Source organism: Rhinolophus sinicus, chromosome 5 (genome assembly GCF_057876585.1).
Source record: "Rhinolophus sinicus isolate RSI-liver-muscle chromosome 5, RSI-T2T, whole genome shotgun sequence".
NCBI classification, from domain to species: domain Eukaryota; kingdom Metazoa; phylum Chordata; class Mammalia; order Chiroptera; family Rhinolophidae; genus Rhinolophus; species Rhinolophus sinicus.
The window spans coordinates 48,530,303-48,548,545 of record NC_142505.1 but is presented as its reverse complement, the minus strand read 5'-3'; the positions used below and the strand labels follow the sequence as shown (position 1 = coordinate 48,548,545).

General features: G+C 47.8%; 1 protein-coding gene across 27 annotated transcripts in view; it reads right to left on the bottom strand.

The window, feature by feature from the left end:
* The window catches only part of CACNA1D (calcium voltage-gated channel subunit alpha1 D), a 427,078-nt gene that overhangs the window by 98,244 nt on the left and 310,591 nt on the right, over positions 1–18,243 (bottom strand). For all 27 annotated transcript variants that reach the window (XM_088798486.1, XM_088798482.1, XM_088798495.1 and 24 more), the window contains one exon: positions 11,014–11,183. In XM_088798486.1, the coding sequence (XP_088654612.1) occupies positions 11,014–11,183 (170 nt within the window). The remainder of the gene's footprint in view (positions 1–11,013; positions 11,184–18,243) is intronic.

The following is an 18,243-nucleotide window of genomic DNA, read 5'->3' as shown; positions in this document are numbered from 1 at the left end:
TTGCTGTCCTGATGACCTTTATTAACCCCTAGAAACCTGACATCTAGCCAGACCACTTACCGGACATCTACACAGCAAATGGGGATAGTACAAAATTCAAGCTACTAAGTTGATTATTGAGACTTTATAAAAATCAAAACAGAAACAATTATAAAAACCCAAGTTAAGTAAACTTACAGGAAAATTATTGGAACACAGGCCCTGCTCCTTAACCGGATGCCAAACCATCACGACTGCCCCATTCAGGCTGACTCCTTGGTCCCCTTCTGCAGGGAGTCAGTGTTAACTGCTGACAAGTGACCAGGCTTCATGAGAGAGGCATGCAGAGAGATGCACAGACCCCACCATGTCACCTGCCTGCACCAGAAGCCGTAAGTCCTTTCCCCTCATGCATCCCAGGGAACTTTAGAGCTTTGTAGAGGAAGGTTTTGTTTTTTAAAAATACATAAATTTAAAACTATTTTCAGTGAATCTGGGTGAAACCAGGCATTAGGACAAGCCTGTAGCCTGTAACGCGATGCTCACTTGCACGGCAATTTGCCCGGCGGGAAATCTGGGGAAGCTCAGGGCCTGTGCTTTGTGACCCATTCCAGGCACTGGGATTTCTGGGGAGAGCTCCAGGATAGACACTTAGGCTTCGAGTGTGGGTGCACTGAGAAGGGGTCCTAAGAGCTGCTGTTGGTGAGGACATACAGCCAGACAGCAGCTTAGTTCACCTTGGACTGTAAGTGAGAGTTTCCAGGGCCTTCCTGGGCAGCCTGGGTATTCTCTGTGAAGGGTAAGTCATGTGATTGCTCTTTAAGACCTTGTACTGGGCTGGGGTGTCATCATGGCCAATGCCACACAAAATAAACCAGGGAAATCCACTGTTTCTCAGGCCGGCACAACAGTGGGCATTTTCACCAATGTACAAACATTGCGCTCTCTACCCTCACTCTGAAAGGACAATATAATGCTCAACCAAATCAGCCAGGCTTGTGAATTCAGAGGGAAATTAACACACAAATACACACACACCAAGGATGAGTCTGTATGTGAGTCCAAAAAGGCAGCCCCAAAATTATGTTCACCTTTAACAGGCACAGCTAAACCTCAAACCAACTTCTTTCCGTGATGGAGGTTGCTGAGGCCAAGACTCTAGAAGAATGTCAGAGAAGATTGGTCTTTGTCATTGGTGATAGGGGGATAAGTCCCTTTTCCTCCTGGGCTTAGTTACCTAATCTAGAAAATGAGCTGTTGGGTAATATCATCTCTAAGACCCATTTACCTCTGACCTGGTAGAACTGTGTAAAGAGGAAATACCCACAAGCTATATGGTTTTACTCCCAGCACCAAAGGGATTTTCCCTTTTGCTCCCCTAGCTCTGCAAGGATAGCAGGGAATGGGCAGGACTGTGAAACCCACCCCTCAGGGTGGTCGCCAGGAGTCAAACAGCCTGCCCAGGAGACTGATTCAAAGTCACCTCCTACAGACCACCCTGGGGACTGGTGCAGCACAGGAAGGAGCAGCCCCAAGAGCCCTCAGCCAGACACAAGAGACTGGGACCCACGCCAAACTGAGCCCAGAGCTCCCCAGCCTTCATCTGGAGCCTGTCACACCAACAACCTCATTCACAGCTATCCTGGGCCTCTAGGAGCCTCACTCCTTTATTTGCCGCCATAGGACAGGCTTTCTTACACACCTGAGAATGTCTTTTAGCATTCCCCTCCTTCCCCCAGCAGCCTGAAGCTTCTTACTCTTTCCTTTTAAAGGAAGGGTGAGGGGCGAGGTTAGACAACTGAGCAGTGGCAGAGTCGTGGCTGCTTTCCTTGGAGACAGGTGGTCTGAAGCCAAGAGCTTGTGTTTTTATCTTATTTTCGTGACAAGCAAAAGCAGTGCTGTGACATCCCCTGAAGGAATTTGCCTGTGCTTGCTAGTGGCGACATGCTTGAACCCTCATAGGGTAACAGACTCTTGTTGCTGTAAAGAAGCCAGACTCTTCTTGGAGAATGTGGGTCAAGGCCAGACAAAGGTTTCTGTGTCTAAAGCAAGAATTATGCTCTGACAATAACTATTTCTGTATGACCAGTGACATGGGGAGCACAGCATCCACACAATGGCCTTGACCCCACTCGTCAGCAGCAATCTCAGGGACCCCAAGTATCTCAGTTAATAAAAGACTTTCCCTACTCAAAATACAGCAAGTTTCCTGAAAATACAGGCTGCTTCCTCTCCTTGCAGATCTCAGAAAGCTAACAGAGAAGCCTCAAGAATCCTTGAAAAGTCACAAGGCTCACGCCCCAGCTGAGAGGGGTAGTTATCTACATGCCCAAGGAGGGGTCTCTTGTCTTCCGGGCACAGAAACCACTCATCTTCTTACACTAACCCACCTAGAGCTGGCATCCTAAATCAGTGTTTGACAGCATTTTTTTCTTACGTCCATGGCAGTATTCGCTACTTAGCTGAAGCCCATTTTGCCTGCACAGGTCTCCAGGAGCTGTATCACGCCCAGTCTCTTCTTGGAAAACCCTAAAGCTGAACAAATCAGCCCTGTCTCTGCCCCCAACTCATCGCTCACTCACAGGCAAGTCCCTCCTCCTTGTCGTCTTCCTTTTGGGGCCACAACACGCTCTCGGAAAAAGGAGGAGCTTTTATCCAACAGTCTCTCTGCTCCTTCTCCCTTTCAGGCCTTCAGATGAGAGGAGGACGCTCATACAACCTTCAGTCAGACCACCCGCGTCTGTTCAAGTCCCATTCCCATAACCTCTGGGATCCACATTCCCATGGGTGGCAGAGGCCACTCCCGAGAAAACAGTGCAACATGTCCCCTCTGCTGTCTTAGCAGCTGGCTTTGTATCCTCTCAGACAGACTCTTCCTGCAGAGTTGTCTGACTAGGGCTCATCTTGATGGTGGCAACTAAGTGGACTGTGCAGGATATACAGGCAAAGCTTCGTGCTGCTGTTGGGACCATGGTGATGAATTGGCAGGCAAGGCAGGGCGCCAGTTGTTTGCAAAACTGCCCTGCATGAGAACCCCAGGGTTTCCAAGGAGGGGCTGTATTTAGCATTATTTCAGAGCATAGGTGGGAACTTCATTATTTGCCACACGAGCCCTTTCCTCATTCCCACTCACAGGTACCCCAAAATGTTTGCATCCTACAAGTATATGTTTAACTTCATTCTTCAAACAGGCACCATTAGCTTTAGCCTGGTCCTGAGCAAGCCTGCTGGAGAGTAGAAAACCAAAAGGCCATTTGAAAAATTTAACATGGGGGGGAAAAAATCAATCAAATAATATTGGAATTTCATCTAAACTGGAACAGATGAAAAAGCATCCTTTGGGAAAAAGTGTTTAAAAAGTTTGTCTTCCAGTCTAAGAATATTCATGCTGAATTAAATAAATTTTATGAGTTGGTTCAGCTGCTTCTTTAAAAGGTACAGTTCACACAGAAAGGAAATTGCAATGCTGTCTTGGCAAAGACACACATTTTGGGGAAAGACAAGAAGAAAACCACAGGACCCAATTTCAAAGAAATCAAGCAATTAAAACATAGGCATCTCAAAGACACAGCACACAGGTACATGCACGTCACCCCATGCCTGCGTGTGAGCAGAAGACGTCAGAGGTCTTGGGAGAAGAATCTCCTGACGACAGAGTTCAAGCTCAGCTCTTTACCGTGATCTTTAGCCCTGCGTTGGCGGAAGCAGCAAAACTTCCTCTTCTTCTTATCCTCTTTTAGCAAGTCGGCCAATGTGACCCCTTCGGGTTGAACATAAGCAATTTCATTACGATTCAGCAGAGGGCAGCAAGAGCAACACAAACAGAGCCCCAGGACCCAAGAGGTGCCACATCCACGGGCTCTGATATGCAAAACCCAAGCTGTCCTACGTAGAAATCGACAGCTCGGGATGTGACCAGTAGAGTGGCAATGCACGTGTTGTAGCTAGTATATAAAATGCCTATATACTTTATGAACCTGCCCTAAATAAACACCAACTATTATAAACACAATAAATAACCAACCCACTAACAATAAACAACCAACCCACTCTAGACAAAGGTTTCCAGTGTTTGGCCTCCACTCTAAGCTAGGTAAGAAGGGCATTAGGGAGAGGGCACGTCAGCAGGAGTCAGGAGTCCTGGGGGCTGACTGGCTGTGCGAGTCCAGCCAGTATCACTACATGGGGCAGGACACATGGGTGTTAAAAAGGTGGGCTCTGGACTTGGACAGACCAGGTCTAATCCCAGCCCTGCCAGTTACTGGCTGGAGGACTCTGGACAAGTTACCTGATTTTGTTAAGCCTTAGTTTCCTCACTCCTACAATGTTAATAATAGTCGGACCGGCATTTCATAGGGTTGTTGTAAGAGGAAACTAGTAAATAAGGTAATAGAGGCAACACGTTCAGCTTTGGCAAGGTGTGATCAACTGTTACAACTATAACTCCCCTCTGGCTACTACATCATAAGAAAAACGGTCTAGGGTCTCCACCTCCTTCTAGCTCTGTGACATGGGGGTCACGCAGGCTGGCTAATCCTTGCTGTGGAGGCCACACACTCTGGGGAAGGGAACTGCAGAGGCAGCAGAAGGAATGCCAAGTGTGCAAGGGCCTGAGGGAAATGGCACGTGCACGCACAATCACTGGGAATGTAAACTGGTGTCACCTGGGATAACACATTTCTAAAATGGGCACGCTCTGTGACCCAGCAAAACCCCTCCTGGTCATCTCTCCCACGAGAATGTGCACATGAGGATGGAGACGCAGGTGCAGGCCTTCATGGGGATTAATGATGGCTAAGGTGCAGACTGTGGCAGAACGCAGGTTCAAATCCAAGCCTCGCCACTTAACATGTGGCCCTGGGAAGCGACTTAACCTCTCGGCGCTTTAGTTTCCTCATCTGTCAAGTCCTTGTCTCAGAGAATTGTGTGAGGAATAATGGACTAATGCACCCACAGTGTGACACATAGGAGGCGCTTGATGAATGTGAGATATTATTATTATTATTCCTTCAACAAATAAGAATGTGTGTGACAAATACTGCACTGGATGCCAGCCACACAATGGACAGCAGAAACAGGCCCTGTTCCTGCCCCCAGGGAGCACAGTCTCATGGCAGAGGAAAACATTAGTCAGACAATCACACCAAGGATAAAACTGCGACTCTGACCACTGCCGTAACTCAGAGGTCCATGTGCTATACAGAGTAGACAGTCCATTGCCACAGCTTCTATATTGGCAAATTACTGAAAATAGCCCAAGTGTTGTTTTAAAAATATGGAAAGATGTCTACAGTTCAGCGAAAAACTGAAGGAGCAGAACCATTTGTGCTGGGCGATTTCATGGTGGAGACCCATGAGCATTCCGTCTGTGCAAAGTCGTATGTTCTTACGTGCACAGATGAGGTCAGAAAGGAGAAGCCCCAAACTGTGAAGTCTGGTTCTCTTTCAGAGAAGGATGAGACAATGTTATTTCTTACTTTATATATGCATACTTTGATAGTATATGAATTCTTTACAGTGGATAAATATTAGTTTTAGAATTAAAATATATTAAAAGCAAACAAAACAACCCTGATTTGGGACTCCACAAACCCGGCTGGAGTACCTCCTCCTTCCCGTCTCCACAGTGGGGTAACCATCCCCAAGTTCATCTCCTTCCAGCTCTTTTGAGGCCTACCCAGGACTGCTCCCAGTACCACCCCAGTGGAGCTGGTGTCTCCCAGACAGTCTTGGGGCCTCCCCAGTCAGCCTTCCCAGTCCTGGGCTTTCAGCAGCTTCTTCAGAGCAGGCAGCTGTCCTGGATGCATGGTATCTACCTGCAACCCTAACGGCTGTGCTTTGCTTTCCAGCTTCTAACTGAATGTTTTCTATGTTGAACTTGCACTCTGAGGTAGTTTAATTGTGATGAAAGCAGTTTTATAAATCAAATTTTGAAGACATAACCTTTTGAAATAAGACCAGCAAATGTCCATGCCTTGCGCTTGCAAACAGCTGTCCCATCACTTATTTTTCTGCCCACCCTCCAACCAGACATCGCAGTAAAATCATCCAGGTGGCACATGAGGAAGGAAATTGACATCTATAGCAACCTTGTGTACTGAGACCTGGAAGGGCAGAGTCCCAGTGGGAGGCAGGCGGGGGCAGTGCTCACAGCCTCTAGGACCACTGATGACCAGGACACAGACAGGCTCTCCTTGTGGTCAGAGCTGGAGTTGCAGGTAGGCCCTCCCTTTCTTCAGGCATTAATATCCCCGCTTACAAGCAAGGACCATCGATCATTCATAGTTCCCACAGCGAAACTGCCCCGCTTTTCTGGCCAGAATTTTAGAATGAGCTCCCTTTAAAACCATTTCATTACTTTTAATGCTATTTTTTAAGACTAATCACTGACAATGAGAAGAGTTTAAAATAGAATTTCAGGCTTTCAGATTTTAATGGCCCTAGAAAAACTCCATTGTTAACTCAGATGCAGCTGCACACGTCTAAAAAATCACTTTGCGATTTGGCAGGGTTTCTTAAGAAACTTGAAGCTCAGCAAAAAGTTAAATAAATTATCCTTGAAATTATCCCAAATGCTTAGGAACTAACTTCCAAGGGAATTTTGTCCATTCAATTAATTGTGTAGCACCAGCTTTCTAACAGCACATTTATGGAACTGACATTTTAAATAGTCTGTGAATGCACCAAACTAGAGCTACCAGTCACTGCAGCCACCAGACAGCCCAGTGAGGGAGCTGAATGCCTTTCCTTTTGTTTTCTTCCAAGTGAAAGCATGGAACACTGTGCTATTCAGTGTGATGCCATTCAAGAGTTCCCAACCCTGGCTTTACACGGGAACCTCCAGGGAGCTGTAAATAAAGCCATGCCCGAGTCCCACCCCAGACCGATTAATCAGGGTAGGGGTGGGGGATGGCATCAGGATGCATTTGCACTCCCCAGGTGACTGTCACATACAGCAAGAGTTGGGTACAGATGCAGACAGTCACATTTAGTAGATCAGAGAGAACAGATAATGTGTGCAGATCTCCAAGCACCTGATTTGACATCGGTTTGCAAACAGCAAGCGTCAACAAACTAGAAATGGACTTCAAGACCCAGAAAGCTGCACTACCTTATCTCAAAAGCGACTGGGTCCACAAGTTTGTCTTCCATCAATATTTGGGAACCTTATAGTTTCTAAACAGGAAAGTACAGGGACATGGTCCTAAAAGGGTCTTCACACAAATTTGGGTGGAGGTCTAAGAGAACCTGCAAAAACAATTCTGCTTAGGTCAAGTTTTCCTGAAGCCTGATGACCACAGCCAGTTATCGAACACTTAATCCTCATGACAATACCACAGGCAAATACCTTTATACCCTTCTTGCAGACAAGGAAACTGAGACTCAGAGATGTTGGGTATTATGCCTTACACTCAAGTCCAAATTCCAAGTCACAAAACTCAACTGCAGCCAGCTCCAGTGAACACCCTCCAGCGCAGTCCCCACCTCTGAGGGGCTTGAACCTTCCATTAGTAAATGCCTCCTCTTCTCCCCTTTGTTTGCCTCAGCCAAGGCTTGGCCATCAGGAAGGGCTTCTTTTCACACTGTCACTTCATTCTAGTGTCTGGGAGGAAGCTGCCTCAATCCCATCCAGGGCCCAGGTGAAAGAGGCAGTCAGTGGAGTTAGCACCCTGAGGACATGTGGACCAAGTTAGGAGTCCCAGGCGGCACCCCATTCCCTTCCCAGAGATTCTGCAGGAACACGGATGGGGTGTGAGGTGTGTGGGCACGGCTCTGACGTGTCCAGGGAGGACGCTGGCACTGGCAATGCCCACACTTTACTGCCTGCTAACAGATGGCAGAAACCAGGCCTAATGTACGCAGGTGGTGAATCAACCACTCTTTGTTGGTGAGGGAGACCACGTGGGCCTCACTGAAACCCTCTCCCCTATGGTTTCTGGCTGGGAAAAGAAGAAAACAGCTGGCAGCCACGGGAGGCCCTAGGGAAACCCCAATAGCTCTGCTTCTCCAGAAGGTCTGGGCCGCTAGGAATGTATTCAGGGAGGCACACATCCTCGTCTGGAGGAGACCTAGGGCTCTCCTGTTAAGTCAGTTACATCCCAACACGGTTCCCACAGCCTGGGAGCTGGGTCTCTATTTGCAGCCCTAATCATCAGGGCTCTAGGACTCTGATGTCTTGGGAAATACTGTGAGCCTTGCTCCACAGGGGACCCCAGCACCTGGCAAAATGAGCTCAAGAAAGAACCAGGGAGCACCTCAGAAGTATGTGCTATTCTGGATCAAACGCCAAGCGGGTTACGCAGGTTGCGTTGCACAGTACCAGGGAGCAGAAACCACAGTGCTGACATTCCAGAGATACAGTGCAGCTTTATTGGGTTTGGAGCCCCGGTTACAACGTGAATTCTGGGAATCTACAACTTTTAAAGGGGATTTCTTTCCTTGATTATATTACTAAGTAATGCACTTCAGGGCTTTGAACTTTTGTAGCCTTGTGTACCTTGTTCATGCCATTTCCTCAGCCTGAAAAGCAATCTGCACCTTCTGCAGCCCCAGGGCTCCTCCCTCGGAGCCCAGCAGGACCACCACCTCTTCCATGGAGCCTTCCCTGCACTCCCACCCGCCGGCACCACTGCGCCCTCTGGGATCCCACAGCAGACCGCTGGCTCCTGATGACGGTGTCAGCTTGTCCACTGTCTCACACTAAGGCACCACCTCTCCATCTTCCCTCCGTGGGAGGGTCTCCTAAGGCAGAGGCACTGATTTTGTCATCACATGGTCAGGCTCTTTACAGACAGCAGCAGGACACCAGAAATGCTGGGCTGAGATGTAAGAATGGGCCCTCAGGACGATCAGAAGACATACTTGCCTCAAATCCAAAGAAAATTCCTAATTCTCAAATCACAGGTCATAAAAACAGTCCCACCACACCTGAGGTTAGCAACACTAACATGGGTCCCTATCTGTTCCTAGCGGTGGAACAATAAAGACATGAAAAGACATCAGACTGCAAGAGGGTCTCACTCAGCTCCCTACAGGACACACCACAACTAGCAAAGAAAGGAACTCTGCTCAGAAGAAGGGCCAGGACTTTCTCTGATTTACACACAATATGGCACACAGCTGGCGGGCCTCCACAGGTCAGCATCAAGGCTGGGGTTTGGACATGAAGAGGAAGAGAGTGGCAGACATTCCCCCAGCTGCACACGCAAGTGGCTTGTTGCTGGCCACACTGCAAGCGCAGAATCTCTGTGAAGGTCCTGGGGATTCGGGGTGGCTCAAATGCCCCTGGGAGAGCGGTGCCAAAAACGTGTACACACCTAATCACCTAGAGGACATCACTGATTTTGGAACTCAAAGGAACGTCCACTTATAAACTCTAGAAATATTTGACAAACACAGTCAGCTCTAGAAATCCTTCTGTAGTTTGTTTCCTAATCATCAGGTGGTGAACTCTGAGCTCTTCCTTGAGGCAGCAGTGGGTGCAGGCCTGGGAAGAAGTCGGGTGGAGCGGAAGCCTGCACTCTGCTGGCTCCCCCACTAGCACCCAGGCCTGAGTCAATTGTTTGCATCCATGATAACAAGAAACCCTCACTTCCCATGGAAGTACAGACTCCGAGTGCCAGGCTAGAAGACCTGCCAAGGTCATCTCAGTCAAGAATCCCCTCCAGCATGGGCCTCAGCTCAGCTTCCACACTCCCCTGCCTACAGAAGCGACACCTGTTGGTCTTGCCCACCCTCCCTGCTTCATTCCTCCTTGACCTACACACCCTCTGTGCTCCAGCTAAACCGACACACCAATTCCTCCCTGAACCTGCATTTGCCCATGTCCTCCTCATGCCACTGCCTTGACTCTGAATGGTTTTCCTGACACTGAGCTGAGCCATCTCAGATCCATCCGTCCTTCAAGGCCCAGGCCCAATTCCCCCACAGGTCTCTCTTAGAGGCCTGCAGCCAGCCCTTCCTCCTCCGCGCCCCAGCACACTGCCTGCCTCCCTTGCAACCTCCATCTCTGCCTCTTCGTGCTGCATCTCTGTGCATGCAGGCCTGCCTTCCCGGAAGGAACAAACACGTCCGCTTCATCCAGGGCGTCCTCCCAGCATCCAGCACCCCGTCTTGTGGATTGAAGGAGTGGCTGCATGCTATCTGAGAGATTCTGCTCAAGGGGGGCTTGCTCAGCCATCTTCCACGACGGAGAGCCTAACTTGGGTTCCAAGCCTCCCAATGGCGTGCAACTGTGAAATACGTTGTCATTCTTTACTATCAGCCATTCTAGATTTGAAACAAATCAAAACACCTTAGTCAAATCTACTGCTTAATTTCAATTCCCACTTTTACCTGAGGTACCAATTGCCCCAGGAAGAGTATGAGCATGTCTGTGGAAAAAGTATATGGTAAGACACATATCTTGGTTGACACTGTCAATTAGTGCCAGTGGGTGACAGAGCATTGGGCCTTCCTATTGCAGAAAGTGCTCTGTGGTGCCTAGTGTCAGCATGGGGTACCAGGTGGGTGAGCTCCAAAGCAGACACACTGATTCACATGCCTCTGCCCAGAACTGGTTTTTCCCCAGACCTTGATGGGTAAGCATTTGGCTTCCCATGGCTGGCACACATAGCAGAAGGGTGGAGAGGGCCCCTGCTCTTCATGTTCCCGTCCAATAACACTGCTCACTCTGAAGGGAAGGAATCATGACTTTGTCTCCTGTGAGGTAAGGTGAATATGTCTCTGGCCACACCCTGCGCCAAAGAGAAAGGGCTTACTGAGTTCCAGAGGTGATCAGTGAGTCTGGCTGCCCCTTCTCCACCATAAAGCCATGTGACTAGATACAAATCTAAACTCCAAACTTCAGGCAGAAATTCAGAGGCAGGTAAATGCCCTTGGCATCTCTAATGTGCAGGCAGAAGGAACCAGATGGCCGAGAAGGAGGCCATCCACCTCACAGGCTGGGTCAGAGGGAAGACACACGGCTGCTGGGAGCGTGTCTGCATCACACACAAGCTCTGTGTGGTCAAGAGTAGGAAGGGGGCTACATACTATTTCGTTTGCTTTCCTCTCCTCCTTCTTCCTCATTCTCAGGATCAATATCTTCTGCTTGGGTAATCCAATCCAAGTAGCCCTTTAGATCCTCTTCCAGCTGCTGCTTCTCCCGGAGCTTCTGGAAATCTCCCCTTGCTTTAGCTTTCTCCCTTTCCTTTGAGAATTCTCTGAGGGAGGCAAAAAGAACAAGTCCATGTCAGGGCATCCCCAGGGACCCGCAGCAGGAGCCATCTGCCCTGCGGCACAACAGTCTTGTGGCAGGACACACAGCACTGAGTACAGCCACACGAGCACAGCAACAGGGGCCACACACGTGGACAGACAGAGGACAGTGTCTTCCCAAGCAAGACTGTGGGTGCCAGAGCTGCAAAGACCACACCAACACACATGCACCATCTCTTAGAAAATAAACTCCTGTCAGGACTTCCGGGATCCCAAGGAGCCAGGCCCAAAGCACCATGTGCTATCCCGGCAGGCCTCTTGACACCCCCCCACCAGGGGCCAGAACTCAGAGACGTCCCACCTCCCCCAGCGCCTCCTCAGATAGCAGGCATCACACTTCAAAGAGAAAGGACTCAGGAGGGCCCAAGCTGTGGTCCAAGAGACCACCAAGCTCAGTGCTTCTGCAATACCATCAGAAACAGTATTCCTGATACGTGCTGACCCCTTTGTCCAAAACAAGAGCCCAGAGAGGTGGAATGGCCATACATGGTGCCCACACCAGGCTCCCCTCCCCACCACCTGCAGGTTCTGGGCAAAGCAGTGGAGAGGGTCAGTACAGACCCTCCTCACAGCCCCGGTCTCCCACCCCAAATAGGAGCATTGGTGAAACACGACTGTTGTTTTTTTTTAACCCTTGCTTCCTTCCATGATCTTCCCCCCAAAAGTCTTCCCTGTAGGAGGTGAAGAGGCAGCATGATTTGTTGCCCCTTTATGGGAACACCTGCCCTGGAAAGGCTTTGGCAGACATGTAAATGTTCCCAACTGGTCACTGTTTACCTTTCGTGTCTGCAATCCTATATCTATGCTCACATACACAACCCCACATTTGCTCAGCAAGTCTGAGAGTCAGGTAGATGATTACCCAGTTTTCATATACAAGGAACCATCTGCATTTCCAGCCGTGAATTGTTACAGGAGCCAAGTTATGCAAGTTGCAGATTTAGTAAGTAAGATTAAAGAGCTGCTAAGGAAGCAGGTGAGGTTACAGGCAGTAGAGCTTCTGCACACAGACCCCCTGGATTCCGACGGAGATTACATCTGTCTTCCTTCTGCCTTCCAAAGCCAGCACATTCCCTCTTTCCCTGAAAGCCCCTACTTCATTAACCCAACCCAACTGAAAAAGGGGGAAATTACCTGCCTACGTCAATTCAACCCCTATTCTCCCTCTTACCTCCCTCCTCTCAACTTTGGGCTGTCCAAGGGCTGAAGAGATACTTGAACACCCAGTGATGCTGACGCTTCAGATAAGAAACTGGAGTCCTTGCCAAGGTTTCTCCCTCTGCCCACTGTTACAAAGGACAACACTCACTGCTCCTAAATCACCCACTCTTCTGATGCTCCAGAACCGGTCCTTGGCTCTGTTAGGCCTGGTCCATCCCCACCTTCACCCTCTGGGAAGTGAGGAGGGGCAAGTCTGCAGTGCATCCTGGGCGCAGCTCACAGAGGAGCTGACTCCAGGGACTTGCAGCTTGAGCCAAAGTTGGTGGAGACCCAGAGGTGTTTTCTGCACTCCCAGCCCAGGGACCTTTCCGCCTGCGGGAGAATATCTTCTATCTCCAAAAAGAAGGTATGCAAACCATACCCTGAGAACGATCTGAGGCTTCTAGGCCTCCTAGGGTTCCTGGGATACAGGATATGCATAAGTCCTGGGGAGGCTGAACAAATTAATCTGAACTTTGAAAAAGCCACACCCAATCCAGAATCACATCCCTGAACAACAACTGGAGGCCCTGGAATGTCACATGTCAACATGAAAATGCATTCTGTAATCTATTTTCTTAAACACATTGTAAAGAACAAGTAAGGGGACATTCAATTCTATTGTTTACCAAAAATATCCCAGTACAAATCTTTTCACATGCTTTGAGTCTGAACTTAAGAGTACTCAATGTATGTGACTACATACAAACAGGGTATTCTTATTTTGGCTACATATCTGAACTGCGTTCTTGAAAACTAAATTACAAATACCGTAAAAGAGTTACCCTAGAAAATTTAAGATTTTATAAAAGGGAGTTTTGCTTTAATATTATATTTTATGAAGCTTTTTTGTTGTTGTTGTTGTTTTTGTTTGTTTGTTTTTTACATTAGAAATACATATCCTCTAACAAGAGGCATCACTGTTGCAAATTCTTGGTTGTTGGGACACAGTGAAGCACGCATAGGTAAATCCTGCTGACTAAAATTTCTGAGAATAAAAAACGCTGCCAGGTCCTGGCTTATGGCCCATTTATTTTAAATAATAGTCACCATTACAAAAAACTTGTTCATGTAAACCCTCTGAACAGATTTTAGACCATTCTGAAAGGCCTAGTACTTCAGAGGCATGGAACATTAAGTGATTTGGACAGAACTCAGATTTATGAGACATACATCGTGGCCTGGCAGCTACGAGACAGGTTGGAGAAGGTGCAGGGAGGTAAGATCTTTATGATAAATCCAGTGGTCCCCTTGGTCCTCCTAGACCACACTGGTCTTTCAATCCGAGGGCCTGGATTCTAGTCCCAGCTCTGTCACGTTTCTTTTCTGAGTTTCGGTCTCCTGATGCGCAAAACACATATACTACCTGTTCTGTGTCACAGGGATTAAATAAAACATTCACTAAAATGATACGATGAAAATCACAGAGCATTGTGCAAATGTGAAGTTCCAGTGTACAATATTTAGTTGTTAAGTCTGCGCATAAAAAAAAGGAAATTGGAGGAGCTTTCCCAAATACCAAAGGGAGAAAAATTGCAAACAACTCTGAATGGGCTCTAAGCCGCATGATCCCAGCAGCTCTGAGAGAAGCACAAAAAGACACATAAGATCCTAGAACTCAGAGTGACCTGGATGAGCCAGCAAATGCTCTATCAATCCTGTACTGCTGTCACTCAGTTGACAACAACTTATTCCCATTACAACAAACCTTCCATTCCAGAAAAATCTCTCCTGAGGCCACTGAATCTCGTATCAACATTAGTGGATAATGAAAAAACAGTTTTCCGTTTTTGTGTAAGAATTCATGATTTGAGAAGCCTGTTACTAAAGGATAAAATAATAGTCACTATTACAAAAGTTGATTTAACAAAGCTGTTAGTAGAAACCATCAGACTTTTACAAGTGACTAGAAGTCTGACAATTCACATGGGCTAGAAGCCTACTTGTTCCACAGCAGAATTCTGTTTGTGGTGCTTTCAGCCAAATGAAAAAAAGATATCAGAAGGGCTTGGACAAAAAAGGACAGTCTGCTACCCTTTGAATATGAAAAAAAAGAGGGAATAAGAAAACATGCATATGTTCCTGAAGGATGTATCTGAAGGATAACGCAGAAATTAAGGGATGGGGACAAATGGAGCAGAGGAGATAAAGCAGGAGTGACACTGCTAGGTATCCCTTGGTGTACAGTTTTGACTTTCGGAGTCATATTAATGTTCTACACATTCAAATGTTCAAATCCAATCAGCAGGGACAGGATGGAGGAAAAATACCCCCAAAGCAGAAGTGAATTAAGACAAATGAATCTGAAGGGCTGGCCAACGAAACCATAACCATCCTGCAAGAGAAAGACAAAAATAATTCAAGTAGCTTGTGAACATTCCACTGATACTTTCAGTCTTGGGCAGGACGGGGGTGAGGGAAGAACTGCAAATTAAGCGCTGAATTCTTTCTAAAAGGTTTGTTGGATTTTTCTGTAGGGATATGGATGAAACAGTGCTGAAATTATTTCAGACGTACTACAGGAATTGACAAAGGAGTAAATGTATCAATGTTGTTGGGAGCTAGAGTTCTACTGTAGAAGGAGAGCTATAGAAATGTGGAAGGGAGGAAGGCTAGAAAGAATTCTGTGGGGGTGGACTGCAACTGGAGGTATTGGTATGAATTCATGATTTCTAAAAGATGTATATACATGAGTATATGTATAAATGTAAATACGTGCATGTGTATGTATGTGTAAATATTTGTTTCCTCGCTCTGCTGAAAGGACCTAAAAGCAAACATACCCAGTAGTTATGAGCACAGCTGGTACCCAGATCTTGGTCCATTAAAAGGAAGCAGTAGTCTTTAAGGAAATGGCTGATTCCAAGGCTTGGGCAAAATAGGTACAAGATGAAACAAGTAAGGAAGTGCTAAAAAAAATTCTTTTTTGAAAACAAAAGCACGACGAGGGCATGCCGTAACAACAAAGAAGCCAGAGCAGTGCCTCTGACTTGCCAAATCTGTTGTAGATTGAGCCCCAAAATAACAAAGGACAGTAATAAATTATACAATATTTTTAAAGTCAGTCCACACCCTTATAGATAGATAACTAATGAAAAGCGAATGAGATAAAACAATAAGTGAATTGAAGTAAAAGGTAAACGGATTTGTTCACTATGCTATTCTTATTCTGGTAACTTTTCTGTGGTTTGAAATCACTTCCAAAAAGAAAAAGATTTTAAGTGTTTGGAAACTGTCACCATAGAAATCAAATGCAAATTTATGTTTTATATATTCATGTCTGTTTACGAGCTACATTGTAGGCTCCTTGAAGGAATGGAGAATGTTGTCCACTTCGTATGTTGTTGTTGTTGTTGTTTTTTCCCATGTCTCTGTCTCCCCCAGGATGCCTCCCTTTAAGCAACCATGTATGCACACAACAAAACAAACCCTACTCCTTAAGAGGCCAGAATGCATCAAGACAGAAAGCCCACAGTTCCTGGGATCTCCCAGAAATATGAAACGAGTGTGTCTGAGCCCAGACACACCGTCTGGAGCAGCCTCTACCACCAGCGTGCCATTTTCCCTTATTTACAGGCCTCATGGGGTAGACTGGCTGTCTCCAGGGTGTTAGAAAATCTTCCCTCCAGATCTCTGTCCTCTGTAAAGAGCAATTTCTCAGTGAGGAATCTCCCTGCCAGCTGGACAACTACCAAGTGTCTTACGCTGGCTGGTCTGTACATACCTCGTCCACCGAGGCAGCAGAAATTGTACCCAGAGCGTTTCACCAGGTTCCTACTGCAGACCTGGACTTCACCCTGGTGTTCTGCTTAGAATGCCTCATGGCTCTTCATTGCTGCCCTCAAGAATCAAGGTTAAATGCTTCAGCCTAGCACTCAGGGCCTTCCAACCTTCTCCCACATGTTATCCCAGCTTTATTTCCCCTTGTTATAAATGTACACTTTGTATTCTGGCTACACTTTCAACTCTTCAACCCTCTGAGCCTTGGTCCACAGCCTTCTCAGCCCACCTTTGAAAGTCAGCTCACCTTCCAGGACCCAGCTTTCCCCCTCCAAAGCGTTCTGCCCTCCTCTGAATCACCAGGGCACTCTGCTCACTGAACACCAAGATGCAGACATACGTGTGCCCTATCCCAGCGAGCCTCCTCAACGCGGTGTCCAGAGGAGTGATGCCTTACCCCTACCCTCACTGGAGAGTACTGATTGTGAGGGAGGAGCTGTTATTACTGAGGCTCTGGGAGGTTGGCCACACCAGCCCATCGAGCTCCTGAGCAGACCCTCCTGAGGACCTCAACATGGCCACATAGGAGGCAGAGGAAGACAGGGTAAAAGTGTGAAGGGGTGAGGATCAAAACACAGCTTATAGTGACAATGGGGAACCAACAGACGTTTGCTGGGAGAGAGTTTATCTCAGTTTTGTTTTGTCGGAGTTATGTATGAAGACAAGACGAAAATCAGGAGAAAACGGTGGCAAGGAGGCCAGAAGGCATTCAGTCAACAATGAGTGAGACTGGGTTGATTCAACCTCAATAAAAATGCGAGTTGAAAGTAACATGGTTCTGATACAATGCCCAACCTTCTTACACCACAATTTGGAGAAGCAACTATGAGGCCTGTCATTGCGGACCCCCCAACTATCCCCACTCTGTGGCCACTTTCAACTCCACCCCTTTCATGCTGGTACGCTAGGTCTGGCACACCCTGTGCCATCTTCTCAGCTAATGTGGGCATTCCTGAAAGGCCAGAGGATGCCCCTGCCCCATCATGTAAACATCCCTTGCCTAAGTGTTCGGGAAAGAAAGGCAGGGTGGGCAGGGGGGCAGAGGAAAGGTGAGCAGGAGGTTAGATGAAGAAGAGATGCCTCTGAGGAGCCACGTTCCCGGTCCTCTAGCTGCCATGGAATAGAGGAGGCACACCCCGCTGTATGCCCGGGGCGTAGGCGGGAGTTGTAGATTTGTTTCAGCACAATACAAGGAAGAAACTTCTAACGATACAAGTCCACCAAAAAATTGCAACTTCCCCGGAGGGGTACAGACAAGGGCTTTTGGTGGAAAGTACTAACCCCTCACTCAGCAGGGAAGCTGCAGTACAGGATGTTGTAAAGACCGTGTCATTAGTCTCCACAGGGCCACACCACAGGCCGAGTCCCACTCAGGCCAGCACTTAGCAACACTGCCCTGCGCTGTGTTCAATGATGCTATAACTCGAGCCTCCCAGGACGCCTCTATGACTTAAAGGGATGGCAGGACCCCTGACGGCTGAGAAGTGGACCCTTCCTTACGTTCTGCTCACCTGGACCGCAGCCTGGCACCATCTTTTGGACACGGAAGCCAAGAAGTCTGGTGACATCAACACCAGGAAACATAAGAGCTGAACGAGTTCAAAAGAAATGGCCAGGAGGGGTTCTGACTATAGAGCAATTGTACAGCCATGCACCCTCTCACCCCACAATACTCACAGGGCCCTTTAGATGGGAGACATAAATGGAGGAGAACAAGTGGGAGGCTGGACACACACAGCCTGACCCCACCTTAAGCAGTCCTTCACCTGTGACTGCCAGCCTTGGGTCCCACCCTCAACCGGCAGCTCCAGCAGCATCTGGGCCTGCACAGCTGAGGGAGCTGATTTCGCTTCCTGAAGGAAGAGTCCATCTAAGCCACGACCCCGCTCTCCAGCAATAACAGAAACAAACCTCTAATGTATTTGGGTTTTAACTGGAGTCCTCAAAGGGGCTTTACATTCAGTCCCCCGGGCTCCTCACTACCTCAGTGTGGGACAAGCAGGACGAAAAGTGTCACTCCCACCT